General features: G+C 40.2%; 1 protein-coding gene across 1 annotated transcript in view; it reads right to left on the bottom strand.

The window, feature by feature from the left end:
• dner (delta/notch-like EGF repeat containing) overlaps positions 1–22,099 on the bottom strand; it is a 76,968-nt gene that overhangs the window by 4,871 nt on the left and 49,998 nt on the right. Inside the window, exons 3-8 of the mRNA XM_044354099.1 lie at positions 21,971–22,068; positions 15,496–15,659; positions 12,771–12,919; positions 11,574–11,727; positions 10,550–10,663; positions 3,095–3,328 (exon numbers count right to left, since the gene is read on the bottom strand). Coding sequence (XP_044210034.1) covers positions 3,095–3,328; positions 10,550–10,663; positions 11,574–11,727; positions 12,771–12,919; positions 15,496–15,659; positions 21,971–22,068 — 913 coding nt within the window. The remainder of the gene's footprint in view (positions 1–3,094; positions 3,329–10,549; positions 10,664–11,573; positions 11,728–12,770; positions 12,920–15,495; positions 15,660–21,970; positions 22,069–22,099) is intronic.

Raw genomic sequence — 22,099 nt, 5'->3', positions numbered from 1 at the left:
AAGAAAGAGAGGGAAAGTCTGCATATATATGGATGTAGCATACTACTGGTAAGCACTATTACTATTGCAGCAGTATGTAGTAAGCTTGGCAAAGAGAAGTTCTTTGTATAAGCACTTCAGCCGCCACCTGATTTAGATTTCTCCTCCAAACATCCTGGCTGGCCACTCATAAAGCTCTCAGAGCTTAACACAAATTACAGACTTGTCCAATCAGTTCTGTTATTCACAAATCACCCCAGAGAACGTCCCAGTGCAACTATAACATTTGTCTGCAGGGCACTAATGAGAAGAGCGTGTAGTGTTAAGTGCTTTCCTCATTCACTGCCATTGCAACTGTACTGTAGAAGTCCAATTTTTTCACATTTCTCGCACTCATGTTGCACCCACCACTGATCCATTTCAAAGAATTGTTGAAAAATTAGACCCAGATGTACAAGACAACAGCACATCTTTGGATCCGTTGCTGCTTTGATACAAATGCAACAACACTAAATTACAGATATCAATCAATTAAACATTAAATTGTCCAATAAGTGTATGAATATATTGTAAGCCCAGTATTTTTTAGTGCCATTAGGCATAAGGTCAAATGACATGCAGTGCACAGTATTTTCCATAGGATGGCAGCTGTGTACTGAGGCAGAATGAGCCTGTAACATCTGAAAACATGGTCAGTGCATGACAGAAAAAAATCAGTGCCCTCTCCTGTGTTTGTTCAATAAATGGCCACTCGAAAGACAAATGCAAAGTGTAATCTACAGTACAGTATGTAAAAGAATATATGGCATAGCTAATTGTGTCTGTTTAACGGCCACAGTGTGTGGATACGCAGACACAGCTTAAAAAACACAGGTAAAGACTACGAGTGCATGTTTGTCTGGATGTGTATAACACACTATGATTAATTTTGGTCCCACCGTGTATTTAAATCAGCAGTAATTAGGCTGACAAATAGCTATAATGTATGGTAACACTGGTGACACTCTCAAATGAACCGCTACTTCATAGAAATATTCCACCATCTATGACAGAGGAACCAAAATCACCAGAGGACCAGTGTCTCTTGAGTCTCCACATGACTCGTGTGTACAATCTGTTTTCATTAGCTCAGCTCCCAGTTTGACTAAATTCCTCGATCGGGTCCCAGCGCTTGCTAAATTTCAAGGAAACCCTCCCTGGGCCACAGCTAACGTGTGTTTGGGGAAGGAAAGAGGGGGAATTAATGAGGAGCCTAGTTAGAGCCTTGTGGGTCCTCTCTGTGAAATGCCAGTGAAATGTCAATTGCCTTTCCAAGACTCTGTCTGCTTTCTGTGGGCTGGTTGGTGGGCTGGCAGCCTCTTGTGTGAGCTGGATTACAAGAAGCTGGAGGACAGCTCCTTCTACCTATCAGCTCCTCAGCAGCCTTCTTTCAGACAGCCAGCAGGCATTTACACAACCCCTACACACATCAACACACTTATACCACAGACTGACAAGCACACAAACCACTGTATTCCTGGGCGTGCACACGCAGACACAGAGATACAAACGTTTGTACACATCAGACACACACACACTCGTACCTCAGACACCAGCTGGTGTTTTGATGAGGTGGTGAAAAGGTCAGTTTTGGTCCAAAACAATGTGTGTGTGTCTGTGTGTTCGTATGTGTGTGTGTTTGTGTTTTGCATGTGTGTGTTCGCTGTAATGTCTGGGATGCTAATTACAAATCACCAGTTTCACCAATCCCATTAGACAGGGCTGTCTGAGTAGAGACATTTTATTGGATGGTAGCATCTGCTCAACCAGCATACAGTCACAGACACAGACAATAGACACACACACACACACACACCTGTAAAGTAACTGTTTCACCATGGCAACTAGACAACAAAGGATGCCAGGGAAATGAGGTGAGGTAAATGGCAGGAAGATAAAGACAAGCAAGGACAAAAGGACAAGTATGAAGATGAAAAAAATATGAAAGAAACACAAAGGTTGTGGTTAAGAAAATGTTTGACATTGGAAAGAATTGGAAAGCGCCAGGACACTGTGAGACTGAAAATCATTCAAATATTTGGACAAAATGAAGAATATAATGTGTAGTGGGATTGTAAACTCAAGAAATAGCTCTCCAAGTTCAAATATTTATAAAACGGTTTCCCCAAAATCTTACAACTACATTTCAAAGCTCAGACATCTTACAAAATCTAAATCCATGAGTGAAAGAACAGCTGTGTAGCAATTCATCTGTGTCCTGCATAGACAGCACATCTTTATCTAAAAGACATTAACAAGATCTCCAAATAGTCAAGATATATTTATACCATAAGCAACTAAAAATGATTTGAAGGTCTTAATGTTTTGTGGTTAAATCTATATTGTCACATTAAGAAGCAGCTGTAGAGGCTGCTGTTACAAGAGGATGAATGAGAACATGAAATAAGAGATCAAGATGGTGACTGGCTCGCACATTCGACTGACAGATGGCATAAACAGAGAGCAGGAGGGGCAGGAGTGTGTCAAATTATGTTTATGGGCCACTGGGAAAGTCATCTGTCTCACCATCCCAGCAAGGTAATTGCAAGACAATGGATAATGATAACTCATCATTCTACTCAGTTGATTTCATCACTGAAGCCTCAGCACCAGTGCTACAATCATCCCATCTAAAAACAACTCATCATATTTACTGCCATTCTGAGTACCGAGTCTGAGACAGTGCTACAAGTCACCATCCTTTTACTTATTGCAAACCTTTATGTGTTGGTTGTAAAGCCAGATTTAGAGCGGAGATAAGGGGCAAAGAGGAAAATGGAACAAAGAGGAAGAACATGTACCTGCAGCACAAACTGTATTTTGGAAAAAGAGTAAGAGGACTTGTATAAAAAAAAGCAGTTATTTCCGTTGATTCATAAATTTAAATTTGGAAAGTCATCTAACAAATGCTCTTTTCATCATTTAGCTAATGTTAAATAAACAATGACGTGAGCTGTCTCTCCTCTATCTGACTTTGGATAAATTTGGCCCACAGCGTCATGATGTTAGCAGGCAGCAGCACCGTGAGCCTTTACTAAACGTGTCAGTCACTGAGATGTCTGACAGCGCAGCTCACCTGGGACACACAGACACCTGTAGCTGTTGCCCACGCTGCGGCACACCCCGTGGGCACAGGGGTTCAGGGCACAGAAGTCCACCAGCTGGGCGCATGTAGGGCCGGTGAAACCTGCTGTGCAGCTACAGCCGAACCCCAAAGGGCCTGGGCCCTGTGCGTAGCACGTCCCATTATTGTGACAGGGGCTGGAGGCACACGGGTCCACCTTCTGCTCACATGTAGCACCCTGGTATCCTGCAGGAGGGGTTAGAGAGAGAAGGTAAGTGGGAGATGGCAGGACAGTGAGGGAAAGAGACAGGAAATGATGAAAATGTCATATGGCTTCAACCAGTTTTCTGATCTTTAATCCATAACTTTGAGACCGTGTGTGCCTAATACTAGAAAGACTCTCACTCTGTTGTGTTTAAGACATTGTAAATTTATCATTAACTTCATAATTTAATCACAAAACTGCAATTTAAAATGTACAAGTGTTCTTATCTACTCCTAACACCAGAAGCACAAAGCTGGTAGAGTTGCAGGCAGATTGCCAGTTCTGTCAGACACAAATCAGCTAAACTTTTTCTCAAGTTTTGGGGCGGGGGTGGTTATGCAAATCAAGTGGTGCAGTGCAAGATATGACATCTATTTAGAAAAGAGACAGCATTTACTTTCCTGCCCACTAAGATCACCTCTTAATGCAAATAAACTCATGGGTTTAGAGACCTCTACACTGAAATGTATGGTAGGTTTTGTCTTTCACTTTAATAATATATATATTATAAACATTTAAGTACAAATCAAGATGCAATTTATAATGTCTTTAAGGTACTGTCTCTACGTCATTACATGACTCTTACCAATGATGTCACCCACAGCTGCTTTTAGCATCTTTGAGTGCCTTCCCTCACAGAGGATTAAATCTGTACAGTTATCCGAGGGCAGCCAAAATCATGTGTTCGTTTTATCTGCAGTCTCTAACGTGAGGGATGTGCTGAGCATTTTGAATTTGTTACCACAATTACGCATGCCTCATTCAATGTGAGTATCTTAATTTAATCTCATGACACAGCACCAAGGACTAAAAATATGCAGCCTCCACCAACATCTGAAACTAAATTTCCAGCATGCACAACAGTAATTTATTCCACATAGATTCCAAGCTGTGCAGCGCAGGTCATTAGAAGTGTAGCAAGCATCTGCAGGATGACATTGGATGTTTTTCTTGAAGCAAAAACATAAAAAAGCAAAATATCTTATGTAATGTAAACAAGGTAATTATAATTGCATTAAACAAGCTTTCACCCCGGTCACAAAACTAGCCTGTGATATTTTAAACTTTTAACTCAATGCCTTTCTAATGCAATTATTTCAACTTTTAAAGTTCTACTTGTCAGAGTAATTTGACAAAATCTGACTTGGTTTCCGTCCTCAGACACAGTTTAAGATTATTGTTTATAAAGACAACTTCGACATTTTGGGCTCACTGTTTCGCATCCTTGCTGAGAGATAAATGAGAAGATCATGTCTGTACTGTTAACTATGGAGCTAAGATTAGCTTAGCTTAGCTTAGCTTAGCGATTAACACTGAATTCACGCTAGCCTGAATCTCTCCAAAGTTTAAAAATATGTCTCCCAACACCTTTAAAGCTCACAAAATAAATTGCACATATTTCATCTGTTTAATTAATATTCAGAAAGAACCATACAAATGACAATTTGTGGTTTTAGGAAGAACGTCTGTAAATACTTGATGAGCACCGATTTAGCCGTCAGTCCAGCACTTCTGTGTAGCAAGTTGCCAAGAAATACGGCACGTAACTCCCCATTAAACCACAACATAACATGTTGTTGGTGGACAGACCCTGGATAGCTGTTTCTCCCTGCTTCCAGTCTTGATGCTTAGCTAATTGCCTCCTCACTTTAGCCCCACTAACAAACAAACACACACACACACACAGACATCAGAGAGATAGATCTTCTCATCTGACTTTCAGCAAAAAAGCAAATAACCGTAACCCTTCCTGTGAGTCAAACAATTCCTTTAAGGCTCATCACTAACAAGTTTTGTAGTGGCAGCTGTTGGTAGAGTGACACCAACGATTAAAAGATAATATATACTGTCATCATCTACCACCCAAAATTACCACGTAGAGAAATTTTAATGTTCTCTCTGTTATCCCTTCCTCTTTGTTGTTAGAGGGAAAGACAAACCGAGTGAAGCCTTGTGCTCGTGTGTCTGTTATTCTTTCTATGAAGTCTGTTCATGTGTGTCTGTTTTTCACACACTCCATTTTCTTTGTGGGTGACTCGTGCATTGAAGCCACTGTTTCTTCTCCACCTCTTCTCATTAGCTTGTGAGCCTCTGCTACTTTCACCTATCCTCCTCTAAAAATAACTTCCTCCCGCTTTTCTTCACCCCTTCTCCTCCTCCTCTATCTTCACCTCCCATGAGAACTGCCAGTGGAGGAAGACTCTGTTGTGTTCAATGTGTACATGCACATGCAGTATGGTGGTGTGATATACATTAGTGTGTGTGTGTGTGTGGGGGGGGGGTTCTCTGATTTACAGCAACACCGTAGTAAATCCCTGCGCTGACTGCACACTCCATTGAACTAATGAAGAGATCTCTCCCAAGCATCCATTGATCTGCAAGACTTTATTTCACTGTGTGAGGAGGACGTTTGTCATTCAGCAGTGGAGAGACAGGAGTAATCTGCAGCAGTCAGGGGAAATTTTCACCCAAAGCTCTCTCTCTCTCTCCCTTTCTCTCTGTCCACTGCCTCGTTCTGCTTCATCCTTTCTCTTTTTCGCTCCTCCGCCTCCCCCATATCTGCTCCCTTTTTGCCTTTTTTCTCTCTTATTCTTATAAGCTTGCACACACACAGACATACGCTAGCCCACGCACACACACTTACACACACAAGCTCTTGCATAAATTTAATATTTTAATTTTATTTGTTCTCTTGTGGTTTAATCTCCTGCTATTTAGCTTCTTTGCTCACTGTAAGAACTTTTTTTTGTTTGTTTTTACAGAATCTCTACATCTTGAGCTCAATTTCCCTCTCTACCTTTCTCAAATTTTGGTTTATTTGTCTTTCTAACTAAAGATGCACACATTGTGACATGGCTGACAGAGGAGTCTGTTCATTCCTGCTGCTGGCATTCGAACCTGCCAACACTAAAAGGAGTTCACAGTTTAAATATAGCTGGCCCGCTCACTCCCCCGCCTTGCCAGTTGTGACTGGAGGCAGTCACAGTACTGACACTCACACTTTCTCTCCTGTCAGTGCGTATGTGTGTGAGATAGATAGAGGGAGAGGTGAAAATAAGTGAAAGGAAGTTAATGTGAGTCTCTGTTGAAGAGTCAGGGAGCAAAATTTACTTGAGCACATCCATAAAATTCATATTATTAATGGTATTCATACAGGTTTGACTTCTTCATTGCTCTATCTTGAACTGAGAGTGTGAGGGTGAAAACTAGACGTTAGTCAGAGAGTGGAGACCTCCATAAATACTTGATTCTACGGCTGGCTGCCCGGAGATATCATTTGTATACTTAAAATGATATGTTATGGTAAATCTACCCTGTAAACATGAACAGATATAGGTTCTGATTGAAATAAGAGAGACAATCTCTCAAGTGCCTTAAATGGTACATAAGAATTTGCAATTAGTATAATCGATGCAGGTTATTATGTATTTTATTCTTGTACTCTTTTATGTAATAAATATCCAGAACAAAATAGCCCTGGATTATAATCAACTCTTGATTCTTTGTGTTAGTATTGTTATATTATTGAGGATTATCAAATGATCAAACCTTTCTTGTTGATGGCTTGAATACAGTTGAGTTGGTCATGTCTGTTAAACATGGTCAAAGTTCCAAAACTTGAGGTGAACATATGGAAAAATGCTCCCTGAAAGTCAAAATCCAGGGCTTCAGCCTGCTCTGAATTCTTTGTTTGTAACGTTACCTTTACTACCTCCTCGTGATGACATCAGGTTGTTCATGCATGCCCACAAATGGTCGTCTGTTCTGCAGCCTTTGATGCTAAGGTTGTTCTACAGGTTGTTTGCATATTTCAGATCAGATTCGGACTCAAACATATACATATATATTTAAGAAATTTCCATTTCATGTAAAGAACAAGAAAAGGAAGTGAAATGCTACTACTACTGTATGTTTACATGGCCTCCCGAGCCGCCAGAAGCCTGCCTGCCGAGACGCAGCTTCCTGAGGCCAACCAATCAGAACAGAGTGGGTTCATTGGGAGGGAGGCCTTGAAGAGACAGGAGGTAAAACGGCCTGCATAAAGAGCCGGTATAAGATAAATATGCAAGAGATTTTCTAACTGTAAATCATGCTAAGATATTCCAGTAGAGCCCCAGAATATAAATATAGACCTATATATGTGCATGATATGTCCCCTTTAAATTGTTTTTTTGGTAGGATGTTTACCACACAGGCCAAGTTGATGTTTGTATGAATGAACTGTTGCGACTTAGATTCAAGTCTCTATCTCACCAGTCCAAGTTCTATCTGAAGATCTGTCAGTTTTTGAAATGTGCTGCTGAGAGAGAAATAAACGGGAATGAAAACATCACCACCTTCCCTGCAGGGTGAATCTATTTGAATATCCCTGCTTTGAAATGCAGTAAATAAAAATGCAGCTTTTGTTCTCAAAGTTGGCCCGGTGATCACAGAGTTGATACGTCTCTGATGACAGCTGCTACAGTTGTCATGCCATCCATCATTTTATTTATTGCAAGTGCCTGTGAAAGAACTATGGAAGAGAAGATTGGACATGATGTATGCAGGTGTGAGCCGAATGCTGGTAAAGCACTACGCAGCGTGAAAAAGTGCTTATCTGTCCTCTGTGTGTACTCATTTGGCCGTTTGAGTGTGCTGAAATGTATTTGCCTACGGAGGACACTACTGTATAAATTAAGTCCCAATCATCACTTACTGTATCGCATTTTTATTCTATTCTCTCCTTGAGGAAACAAAAAGACTGAAAAGAACTTGTCACTTCTGCTCTAATCAAAGCGACAGGGACTCATTCCTGAGGGAAATGGATGCAGGCAGAAGAACACCGGGTCTCATTTCTAACGCACTCTCAATTCTCTTTTCTTCTTCTCCTCCTCTTGTTATCTCTCCCTGTTCTACATGCTGAAAGGTTTTACACAGCAAAGACTTCTTGGACCTGGAGGATTAATGAAACCTCTTGTTTGATACATGAGGAAAATAGAGAGTATCACAGTGTCCAAGTTAAAAACATAATTCTGCATGAAAAAATATCTCCTCTCCTTGTAATTACCTACCCAGAGGCTGTGTATCCAAAGAAGCATCTAAAACATCCTCCTCTGATAAGTTCACCACTATCAGTAAGGATGCACTCTCTAACACAAAAACATCTTAAATTTATTCCCTGGAGAATTATCCAACCCTTAACTTTAAGTACTCAAGCTTATCTTCATCTTTTTTGTTTTGGATGTTTTATTGCAGATGTTCATTTTAGGACAGGAAATCATTTGTCATCCCCATAATGTCTAACCTTAAACAAAACATGTAATGGTTAACCAGGTTCTTTCCCAGATGGGAGGTGAGACCCCATAATGTGACTGTGTGAGCAGAATTATTACATTTCTCCACAATGTGATTTATACATAACACACAGAGAGATAAAAGCCAACGTATATATATTGTGACATCCCTCCCCCTCTCTCTCTCTCTCTTCCTTCTGCTTGTGTGACTGGTTTCGCTTCCTGGCTCAGGAACCAATAGTCAGAGTTGGAGGGGACATCAGGAAACTACCTACACTTCAATAGTTTAGCCCTGAGTCCATTTAAGTGGCTTCCTCTTTAACCTCCTAGGTCTCCACCAGCCAATTGGGTTTGCGTGCATCACACACCACACTCATCCACACACTGAATTCATGACTAACCTAACTGACTAACATTATTTTACTACATTATTTCACCTTAAGTTGACAATAAATGTCATTTTAGATATTTATTCATGTGTGATTTCCTTTTCTTGTCACTGACACTGAGCCAATTTGTTACAAATGGAGGCTCATCCAGGTAAGGAAGCGAAACCAATCACACAAACAGACAACAAGGCAGAGTGGAGCTCTTCTTTTTGCTGCTCAGTTATTGCAGATATCCCTGCTCATGCTAACTGTTTTTATTCCTAACAAGCAAAATCATTCAAACAAACCACAATGGCTGCTGCAATATGGAATGAAATTACTTTCTAGGCGTTTACTTAATCAATTGACAATAAGTTCAATAAATTCATTATTTTCATGAACTATCACTGGTATTAATGTTGATTGGTATACAGTATGTTAAATGGCTTAATAGTATATGGTACTACTGGGTTGTCTTGTTGCAAAGTTTGTTCTTAAATGTTCTTATAGTCACTTTTTAATAAACTGACTAATTATTCATTAAACAGAAAAACTGATGGGAGTGTTACACATTGATTTACCCTGCAGTTACTAGATAAACAAATCGAGAGGTAATTTGTCCAAAAGTCGAAGTTCTGTCAGACACAGAATTAACTAATAAGCTCATGAAAATTTCAAAAGCACTCCTAAGACAAAATCTCCTCGCACTAATTAAGAGGTGCTGCCACAGTTCTCGCAGCCGCTCTCACCCCTGTTTCTATGAAAACAGACACATACACACAAGCTGTGGATTATGAATTCCTTTCCTCTGTGGAGACCTTGTTTTTTTTGGCAGCTGCAGATTAACAATACAGTCAGGTGTTGCGGTGCGAGTGTGGCCTCCTACATGTCGACAATATACTGACTGCTGGGAGTTGTACCTGGAACAATGGAACAGCCTTCCCACCAGGTTTCTTTATGTAGTGAGATCTATTGTCACTCAATGCTTTCCCTGTATTTTGTAGGTGTGTACATGTGTCTGTGAGCTCATACACACTGTTCACACTACTGTTGATACACATGTACATAAATGGCGAACTAGTGTGCTCTTGTTGAGAATCACTGTTTCGGCAGAGATTTTGCAGTCACAGATTTCCCCAGAGAGGCTGATGCAGGTCGCTGAGGCTATGAAGACTAATTAGAATAGAAGAGGAAGGTTTAAATTAAGCATCTGAGTGGCACAGATACTGTTAAACACGCAGCAGACAGTGCATAATAACTGGAATCAGACAGCTGGAAAACACACTTACTATTGCACAGACTCATTTCAGTCTACATGTTCCTCTTTTTCCTTTTGACAAAGACACACAAACTTCATGAACTGTTGAAGGGTTTTCTGGCAGACGTGCGAGTGCAACCCAGGTGTGTGTATCTGTTTTTATTTCCTTGTGAATGGTGAATAGAAATTGACTTTGTGCATCAAAACAAATACCTGAAATACTGTGGGCACTATTCAATATGAAGCCATGTATTTCAGACACACATTCAGATTAGTTCCAGCATGCAGTGACTGGCTACTTACCTTCGGGACAGTAGCACCTGGGCCCAGCCAGGCTGCTGAAGCAGGTGGCTCCGTTCTTGCAGGGCTGGGACAGGCAGTGGTCAACCAGCAACTGGCAGCGTTCCCCTTCATAACCTGAGAAACACACACATTTATTACATTCAGTCAAATGCAGCTAAAAGCTAGCTGTTTAAGCTAAAAAATAGTGTCCTGATTTCTCATTTAATTGTCCAGGGACAAGGTCCATGCAGTATTTATGTTATGGCAGCTTACAAACTAATGTATTTTATTGTATTCTTGCAATCCAGAACAAATCCAACACACAGAATATTAATTATAGAGCTGTAAAACTATGGAATAGTCTTCCAGGCAACATTACTCAGGTGTGTAGTATAGTGTAGTACAAAATATTGTGTTTTCTTGCATTTAACATGTTTGATTGATTGTGTTGGTTACGAAAAACTATGGCTTATTATTGTATGTAATTGGTTGTCAGTTGTCTACAATATATCATTTCTGTGAACTCCAGGAAGAGTAGCAGCAACCATGGTGAGCTAATTGTGATACTAATAAAGAAATACAGAGATACAGCATATAAATGAGTTATTATTGTATGCAAAATGCACACATTTAAGCCATCGAGTTAGTTACGTTTGACAGTGCTGTCTATTATCTGTTGCCACCTTTGTACGTTTTTTCTCATTAGCCACTTACACAGGTCTTGTTAGCACAATTCCCTGATGAGAAGTGATGGGAAACCAGTGGTCACCTCTGACATTTACTTTCATAACAGAGGCCCTCACTTCAAGTCCCTGTCCCCAAGTACATCTGACAAGATCACAGGTTCAACACACTTTGTTCTTTTGTTATAATTCAGTGATTTTGTCAAGGGGGTCTTTGTCTTCTTTTACACAGCTCTAGGCCAGTGTGTCTCCATGAAGTCTTACATAAATGTGCACAGAAACAGCCCTGAAATACACACACACGCAGGCTTGAGACACCATGAAGAAAGGCATAATGCACACATGAGCCCACATGAACACACCTGGTGGGCAGGTGCATGTGAAGTTGCGTCCTTCACCCCCCTGTCTAACATCAGTGCAGGTGCCATTGTTGCGACAAGGTCGGTGGTGGCAGGCGTCGAATTCCTCACAAAAGATTCCAGTGTAGCCGTCCTCACACTCGCAAAAGAAAGTGCTCTACAAAAAAAAAAAACACACACACACATGCACACGTGTAATTTTCAAAATCAATGAACCTGAAAGGTGAAACATTGGGAAATAGATATGACAGGAAAAACTTGTGAAACAGAAATAATGAGATTGTAAAATTATTCAGTAACAGCCGCAGCAGTTACACAGCGTGACTTTCTGATATAGTGAGGGGAATGATAATGAGAAACTGCGAAGAAAAGACAGAAAAAGCATGAAAAGGTTTGCAACACCTCCCTCTTTGCCCGCTCACCCGGTGAGTCACCACCGCTACATCTCCTCCAGTTCAAAGTACAGATGCAAAGGGGACCAATGGGTCTCAAGTGCTTCCATCTTCTTCCTCTGCAGTGTTGTCTGTCTCTTTGAGTGCTAAATTAGACACCATCTTATTTTCAAGCTGACCCACATGCATTTTTGACAATCAGCAGCAGATGATGAGCATTACAATAAGGCCTGTTTGATCATGTTGCACTGCTGCATTGTGCAGCACTGTGTTGTGTTTTTCTGCTCTATTGTAGCTTTTGTTATGTTGTTGTATGTGCTGTTCTGCTCCGTTCTCTGCTAAGTGAAGCTCATAGAGAAATGTTTCTGCTTATTATCAAAGGATGTTTGCACCACTGCATGCACTGATGCAGCTCCAGTGAGAATGATAGGTTATAGCAATATAGAAACCTTGCTTTTGCTTATTTTGTTGTTGCATTATTGTGTTGAAAGGGTGTCGAGTGAGAGATTGCTAAAATACTTATTCAAACTTATCTAATACTAATACTAATAAACTAGTAACACACCTGACTGAATAACTTTCATCCCTACTGACATCTGGGTGAGATTCAGTTCAGTCTACAAATTTCCCTTTAAGGACTGTTAATCTTATAAGATTTCCTATTCTAGCATAAACTGACACTGCAGCATTTTACTCCTGAACTTCTCAGCTTCAGCTTCTAATAAAGCTGAAATGTCATCTTGATAAAAAAAAAAAGAAAAAAAGAAACATCTTGAGTTTTGAGGGTCTTATATCGTGGATTTCTTACCTCAGATGGCTGTGTTATACATTTGCCTTTGCCGGAGCACTGAGGGTCACTGAAGCTGCTGCCAGGCTCCACACAGCTGCTGGCCTTCACCGTCAGGTTGAGGCGCAGGGTCACCTCCGGGGCTGTGGGGGCGCCCACGCGTATCACACCTAGCACAGAAGAGTTGAGGTGCTTATGAACTATTCATGTAGCATTTTTATTAATGCAGCTGAGTTTTATTCTAAATATATTCACCACATTGGCAGATATTTAAATACATCATCTAATGTCTGAAAATGTAGAAGGGAGGAGAAATAAACAACTTTTATTAGAATCATTTGTTAAAACAGCATTTTTAAAATGTACTATGGTTGTCAAATTGTAAATTTCTGAAAACTACACTTTGCTGCCACTATTAACTACAAACAATAATCTAATAAAACATGTTAAGAGAAGAACTGATGTAGGCAGCTCTTCATCATGACTAAAATAGCCTATGTCCCCCTCCGTCTTGTCTCTCTCTAAGTTCAGAACATTTCTTATTATCTTCAATCAAAGCTGACAGCCACACAGGCACTTGGATAAAAATAGCCTCATAGTGAATATTAACGGCCATTTTTTAGAGCCTGATGCGAGCCAATGAGCTGCGAGCACACCCGCTGACGAGACACAGACAGTGCACGCTCCTTGGCCAATCAGAGGCTTCCCTGTCAAGCAAATGACCGAATGATTGTCAACCCAATCACATCGAACGTCGGACCTGCACAGTCACCGTTCCTTTCAAATGCTCAGTCGTGAAAGCATGCAACATTCAGACACGATGACGTGTAGAAGAAGGAAATGCAATGTCACTGCTCCTCCCTCCCTCCTTACACGGGTTTTCACACCACGCATGAGCCTGCGCAAGGTCACACACCTTCAGGCCTACAGTACACGCCGCACACTTGTATTAACGTGTAAAAATACAAGTCAGTCAGTGTGAACATTACTCATTTAGTATCTAGCTTGGCTGCTAGCAGAAAAACCACCATCCGATTTCATCTTTAACAATTTGACCTTCAGTCTTCCCCTCCTTCTGCATCTTCTGTCCCTCTGTCTTTTTCTCTAATCCCTTTCTGTCTTACCCTGCCGTATTTCCCGTCTTTCTCTCTCCTTATCTGACTCTCTCCCACCCTCCATTATCCTTCCTCCCCCCTGATTCAACTCCCCAATGTCATTCCCCCCCCCCCCCCCACCACTCCCCCCCCCCCCCTCTCTCTCTCTCTCTCTCTCTCTTCCTCTCTCAGGCTGTGCTGCCATAGCGTTAGCAGACATGTCAGGTACGCAGACAGGCAGCATCCAGACATGCCAAGGTCAGCAGTGAAACAGCATCATACATGTAGAGCACACGCAGAGGTCAGACAGCCCTTCAGTCAAACAGTTAACCCCCTCCAGGACCAGCTGCAGTTCACTACACAATTTTGGCACAATCGTGTGAGTACTCTTTTACAAAATCTACGTCTGAGTGTGTGTGGGCAGTAAAGTACAGATGGAATATCAGCATAAATATGTTATTTTTTCTTTCAATATGCAAATATAATAGTCTGACTCATATATAAATGCAAATATTATGCGATTCTCCCCAATTATATGTCAGGAATAAATACTGTAAATACAATTTATTCAAATTTATTAATCCTCAAATGCTTTTGGCTCGGTTGTAAATGAGCTATTTGGAGGTATTTTAAAATGTTTCCTATTTAGCTTCTCTGTAATTGTTCGATGAACCGTGAGAGGTGGAACTTAACACAAATTAAATGATAAAAACAGTCATCAATCATAGTATAATTAAAATTATGCATTTTCTGCTAAACTGTAACTCATCTGATTTGATTAAAACATGCTTCATATGATAAATAATTCAGCATTCTGTGTTTCTGTGCACTTAGGTGAATATTTATCATTTTACCTCTCAGGTTGATATGTTAGTTATGGTGGTCAGTGACGTTTTCAATAAACTACACAGTTTTTCAGTATGCTAAGTTGTTATATTAAGTTTCAATAGCTACATGTTGCTGCCAAGTCATGACAAGAAAAAACACATTAATCCAGTAAAAACTTGCAAAAACTCCTTTTGCAAAGCTTTAGTTGCATTTTGATCAATGGGTTACGATATGCTATCATATGGACGGACCACATGTATAAGTTAACTAGAAGAGCTTACAGTGCTGATGTTTAGCATGTTCACCATCTTAATTTAGCTTGTTAGCATGCCAAAATTTTCCAATTAGCACTACACACAAAGTACAGTTGAGTCTGGTGGGAATGTCATTAGTTTAGCAGGAATTTGATCAAAAACTAAAGTGTAGGACAAATAGAAATTTGAATCAGCCATCTTTGTTCTGGAGATGGTTTGGTACTGACATTGAATCATCCTATTAAGCTTGTTTTCATCAAATCATTTGTGTCTCCAAAACAAACTAAAAGTTAAAACCAAATGTATCAGTTCAGTTATTTCAGTTCGTCTTCGTTTTGCCTCAGAATGAATCACCTTCATGCTGCTTTCATACTGTATTTTCCTCTATAGCAGCAATAGTAACTTTATAATTGATAGGGGTTTCCATGCCAACACTACTACTCTATGAGTGTATGTTTGAGTTTTAGCTAATGAGCTTTGATGTCCATTTTGTGGCTGTATGATAAAACAGAGGTGATGTGAAAATAATGTTTCATGTTTCATGCTTTATTAAGAACTGAGGTGACTTACTGAGGAAGTAGTTCTGTCCCAGGGGCAGCGAGTAGTCTGGCACCACCAGTCCATCAGGGGCCTGTAGGAACCACATTGTAGTTCCATTCAAAATGGAGGAGCGGAGGAAACCCTCTTCATTCACACGCCACAGCACTGGGGCTCCACTGGCGTTTACAACCACTCTGGTTGGAGGAGAGAGAAAAGTCAGTGAGGGAGGGATACAAGGTCCCACAGTAAAGGGAAATCTGATTCCTCTGGACTCATATTATAGTTTGTCCCAAACAATAAGTTATAATAAGTCATTCTCATCTGCTTTTTCAGCTTGTTTTGCATATTTACAGTGTAGATAATGGATTGTACCAGACGTTACCAAGAAATATATTGGATCCACAAAATATTAGGAACACAATCCACATATTGTATATTGTACTTTGCCCTTGAGCACTTGATTCACCTTGCTGGACATCTTAAACAGCATTAAAATGTCAGCAAAATCAGCATGCAAGATAAGATGAATGAACTAATACTACTATGTGAACTTCCCTGCTTCCTCTAATCTTTATGTATTCAAAATAAGGAGTTTAATAAGACATGACTCTCCACTCTGTCACACATGGTCCCTGGCAGCAGAACAGCAGTAGTGATGCTGACAGTCAGGACACTTTGTCCCATGTTTGAACCCAAGACTGGTGACTGGAGGACAGTCTTTGTGTTTGTTACTGCACCCTGGCATCATGGTCAGGTCTGGTGAGTAATAGCTGCCAGTGATCTAACTCTGTGGGAGTTATGTTGTTTCCTGTGGAAACACTGAAACCCTCATGAACACAGTTGTGAAATACAGCCAGTGTGGTCAGGCGCTATCATTCATCAGGATCTCGGACAGTTTGTACTAAAGAGAGAAAGATCAAGACGGACCAACTGAAAAGAGAAGAGAAGAGTGTGTAGTCACTTCAATACCACACTTGATACTTTGATACTCAAATGTGACGCATTTAGTGCTGATATCTATTAAAATTTCCTTATTACAATTGAATTGTCTTCATTTTTATTGCTGTTGGAAGGTTTCATGCAGACATGAACAGACCCTGGTGACAAAACGATCCCTGGAGCACCACATCCTGCCATGAGGAAGTGATCAGACATACAGAATCAAAATTTAATGAGAAGGAATCTACTGACATTTATGGTCCCCAAAGGATGAACCCTTTAAAGTTTGGACACTGTATGACTTGTGTTGTCAAAGGGATATTTGAAAGTATTTATGGTGGTAAATACTTTGATATATACAGTGCTGTGCAAAAGTTTTAGGCACTAAAAGTCAGGTAAGGATACTTTCAAAAAAAATGCCATGAATGTTTTTTATTTATCCGTTAACTTCATACAAAGTTCAGTAAACAGAAGAAACCCAAATCTAATCAATATTTGATGTGGCAGTTCTCCTCAGTACATCTGCACAGTTTTTCAAGGTTGTTCCTCAATCTTGGAGAAGTTACCACAGTTCTCCTGTGGATTTAGGTGTCTCAGTTGCTTCTGTCTCTTCATGTAATCTCAGACTGACTCCATGATGTTAAGATCAGGGCTCGGTGGGGGCCAAACCATCTGCTGCAGGACTCCTTGTTCTTCATGTGGCTGAAAATAGTTCTTTATGACTCCGACTGTATGTTTGGGGTCGTTGTCATGCTGCAGAATAAATTTGGGGCTCATCAGATGTCTCACTGATGGTTTTCTATTATGGATAAGAATCTAAACATCTAAAGTGCCTAAAACTTTTGCACAGTACTGTACCTCTAATACTGGACACATATGTGAAGAAACCAGACCTATTACCAAGAAATCTTTGGTAAGGTTGAGCCTAATAACATCAAAATCTTCAGCATACATGACTGACTCAGGTATATTATTCCAGTCAACATTCCCGATAATGCAAATGGTATTTTGGTGAGACTGAGGAGAGACAGAGTTCACTTCACCTCTCACCTCAAGAAAAACCATGGACAACATGAACCAAGAGGATCAATTATCTGTCTGCAGGCCTGTTGTGGTTGAGGCTGCCCATAGGAGGATATTGAGGAGGCTCATAACTGCATCTGTAAACATCTGAGCAGATCAGCCAAACTCATGACATGTTTCCTACATGTGACACTGAGCTCCAATAGCTGCCAGCCTGCTATGGAGAGAGCAAAGACCAGAGCCGAGCCAAGCTGAGTCACTACACTACGAGTCCTCATGAAAGATAGAAATAGCAGCAGAGTGACATCTGTCTACCACAACTGTTAACCGGATACTGAACAGCTTGAATGAAGCCTCTCACTAGCTAAATGCTTCTAAGTATCCCTCTAACCTCACACCCACACTTGAAATAATCATTCCCACATTACAAAAAATATGCAACCCACTTTTAGGAGAGATAAAATACCATCAGAGAAAAACAGCAGAGCATAGTTCAGGATATAAACGGAACATATTTTGGGTCATGTTCATTAGTCAGGGCAAGTCGGAGCGTCACAGGTGGATTGGCACAACGGCTGTCCCAAAATCTTGGCGAAAAAAGGAAGCTGCATTGGTCTGAAGGTGAAGCTGTGAGCAGTGACTGAATAATAAGATGGTGGACAGGCTACTAGCAGCTGAAATGAGTTTTCCTTTGCAGGGTGTCTGGGCTCAGCCTGCAGGACAACGTAAGGAGCTCATATATCTGGGGAGCTGCTGTTCCTCTCTAGCTGAAATGAGTAATTTGAGATTTGGGATAGTTGTAAATTATGCCCTATATTTTATAGCTACGTTCCCTGCAGATTAAGACATATTTTCAATGTAGTAAAACTTCATGTAAGTTCATTTCGTTGGTATTTTCATCTAATTTTCATTTTGTTTTTTTCCATTTTCAAGTTTTTATAGCGGCCAATCAGTTAACCATTTGCTAAACCCAATTATCCAGTCATAGCTGCTATAAATAGGCACAACAGATATGTCAAGCTTTGGATTTCTCCAGACTCTGACGCATTGTGCATGGGGCTATCATAAGAGCACAAGAACTTAAGTATAATGAATGAATTAAACTGTGTTTTTCTGCTCCAACATAAACTGCAGTCATTACCAACCTACAGTAATAATCAAGCACATTGTTAACTTTCTACATTAGTATGTGGGGTTACAGATTATATTATGAAAGCCTCTTCACAACTAACACATCAACTGTGATGTATTTCATAACTTTGTAGAAGCGGGCCTTGTACAGAATTACCCTCCGTAGCACCTAACGTTAGCAGCTCTGTCAACAACCCAGCTAAAGTTACTCAGTTTGCCAAAGGAATACATCTGTGAGTCCTCATTCTAAAGTCTCTTTTAACATTCAAAGTGTGAACATACTTTTAAAAATGCAAACAAGCATGTATACTAAGCAGCAAAAAAGGGTTACGTTAGAGCGGAATAACAGTCTAATCTTAGATTTTTCCTTATGCTATTAGGATAAACGAGCTCAGAACAATGCTGGTTCTTTATATTCATGTCTACAGGGTCCTCAACTGGTGAGGATGTTGACTTTTTTGGTACAATACCATTAATGCAGCTATCAAGTGCACATTTAGGACCGATGTACAGGATTCTTATTTTAAAACCAGTCAGCTGGAAACATTAGCTAAAAACTCAGCTGCAGAAAGCATTTTAAACCAACTCATAGAGGTAACATGAACTTAATTAACTAGCTAACTATGACCTACGTTCATGTTAAATCGACAGCTGTTAGCTCGAAATGAGAAGCCTGCTGTTGTTTACATCTGTCTGAAACCAAGTGCACTTTGTTTCAAAATTAACAAAGAAGCTGAGTGGTAAATCTGTCACCATTATCTTTCTAAACAGCATACGTGCTGTGCAAAGACTGAAAGCTCCACAGGCTATACAAAGTGGGGGTGGGGCTTAGTGAACGGTTGTTATTTACTAAATTAATTTCAAAGCAATTAAGTTAATTAGACAAGAGTTGATACTCTATTGAGTAATACTCAGCATCAGTGTTGTTAATATTATTACATAACATTGTAGTCTATCTGTAATTCTTTGCAAACACAAAGTGGCAGAGTGACAGCCACTCTCTCACTCACTCTGCAGCCTCTTTGGGATACAAGAGTTTTATTACATAATTATCAGCATCTCTAAATCGATGTCACTTTTGGATCAGTGCTTCATTTCTAAGTGGTGCGGGTGTGTTTGTATGTAAGTGTCCTTCACTGCCTGCATCTGGGTCTGCAATCAGGTGTCGTGTGTAATTATACAGTATGAAAACAAAGCAGCAGCAGTTGATTAACTTGCAGCTCGTAGCTCCCAGTCTGCCATCGTGAACATGAACCCTGAGTCGTGTCTGCCATCTATAATGAGGGGCAACATGAAGGACGTTCAATATTCACCTTGACCATTGCTTCTGCATAATTCATTGACCTTCTTCACAGAATTAATGTAATATTGTTGATGAGCAAATATGTTCTGAAAAGATGGAAAACACCTGGAGTCGTGTAATACAGAGTTTCAGGAGCCACGCTAGTCATGCGTAGACTCAAGTCGTAGTGTTGCGGACAATTACAAAAGTTGCTGCATGGTAAGTATGCAGATAAAATGCTGTGCAAAGCAGCTTCTATTTTAACATTTCTATGTATTCTTTATGGTGATTATGAATACAGTAAACAGTATTTTTTGTTGTTATTCTTGTTGATTAGTGTCCAAAAAAACAGGCAAATATTACAACAGGCAATTAAGGCCGTTTTTAGGCTTAATTCTGAAGTGTAACTGAATAACATGCAAGCTGAAACACACTGTTTCTCTGAGCTTTTTTGAAAATTGAAACCCTATTGCACCTGTACCACACCTGTCAGAGTGTACTAACCACATGCTGTGTACACTGCAGTACGGTGAGGACCTGATCCCCTGGATGCGAACAAAAACAAAATTTTCACTTGTTGTTACTTTTTAAAGGAAGACTTTATCTTTTAAGGGACCTGCATTTATTCTGGCTGATTAGATTTGGGCAGAACTCTGCTGAGATTAGGCTTTTTTATCAGTGAACACATTTGGTTGCGGTCAACAAGTACGTCCTATCCTTCCAAACTACTTTTCCTTGACCTCGATGAAAAACGTCATGAGGTCTAAAAATGTCTCACATCCCTTTTTCTTGAATGACAGGCTTCTGTTATGATTAATATGCCGATTATGATCTGTTATAATAGCTTAAGAACCACCACACAACTCAGCAAACACCTTGAAATGTTGACTTGAATGTGCTTTGAAGTTGTTATGGTTGATACAGGCTGTGGATGTGCAATGTGACAAAATCGTTGATTCCCCAAAGATATTACTATCAGATAATCAAGGACCCAACGCTACTGCACTCAACGATTGGCCAATAACCATCTAGCCAGCTGAATCATATATATCCCAATGAGCCCATCTTCAATTACTGGCCTATAAAAGGGCAGCTGGGGAGTATCAGAGTTGTACAGCAAAATGGGAGACATTGGGCTTGCTGCTGCTGTGTGGCTCACCTCACAGCGAAACCAAAGAAACATTGATAAGAGGAGGGTTATGGAGGCTCATAGCATTGTGTTCACAAATGGCAAGAGGATGCTGATGTGTGTTTTGGACATAGATCACAGGGAATGCTTCAATTGAACATAACATCAAAGCATAACTGAAATTGTTCCTGCATATCTAATGTGTTTCCACACAGAATATTGCTGTTGTTTTGCCTTACACAAAAACAAAACAAAACAGCACACTAGTTATTTACTTACACTTTATAATATTGAAACTTTATTTTGTCTGAATGGTGCCTTGCTTGGTTGCTTTAAATATTGCTGCTGCAAGGAACTGTGGCACAGAATGATCTCCTTTCCTTTCGTAAAGGATGGTCAAGTGTATCCTATGTTAAAGGAGATTAGAAAGGAAGCACTGAAGTACCTTTTCTCAGCATTTAGAGAATTCAACCAGCTCTTATCAATGCTGCCACTTAAATACTTCCAGGTCATTTCACTCAGTTAGGAACCTTCCTGAGCAAAAAAGACAGTTGGACCGCAGCCTTAGTTTTGTCACAGCGAGGAAAAGCACAGGTGTTAATAATAAAATTAACGATGGCTGAATTCCAATTACCGGCTCACTGTCATGGTTTATGGGGACACTTTAATAAAACAGAGCCATTGTTAATGATATTAGTAACACCTGCAATTTTCCTACTAGGACAATGCGACTAAAACTGTATGTGAGGTCACCAAAATCTATGAAGTCATAAACATGATAAAGGTGTAATCTGTCCTGCTCCAACAGAGATATATACATAGAACAGTCTGTACATGTTCACACAGTCCTGAGAAGAGGTCTAACCAGGCAAAACATCTGTGTGAGTGGACCGAGTATGAAATATCCACTGCTTGCAGGCTTGAAAGATACAGTTTTAATGGAGTATTCCTTTAAGGAGACAGATGTCAGTCATAAAAAGGTACTTTAATGGTGCTCTTACTTTACAGCCGTCTCTTCGGGCACATCTAGAGACAGAGTCAGAGTTCCTGATGTCAGCTCACACAGCTCACTGCTCACACAGTGCAGACCCTCAGTCACCTGAAAGAGGACACACACGCACATAATATAT

This window comes from Thunnus albacares, chromosome 6 (genome assembly GCF_914725855.1).
Source record: "Thunnus albacares chromosome 6, fThuAlb1.1, whole genome shotgun sequence".
Lineage (NCBI taxonomy): Eukaryota > Metazoa > Chordata > Actinopteri > Scombriformes > Scombridae > Thunnus > Thunnus albacares.
Note: the sequence above shows the minus strand (reverse complement) of the source record. Positions and strands in the feature narration are given on the sequence as shown.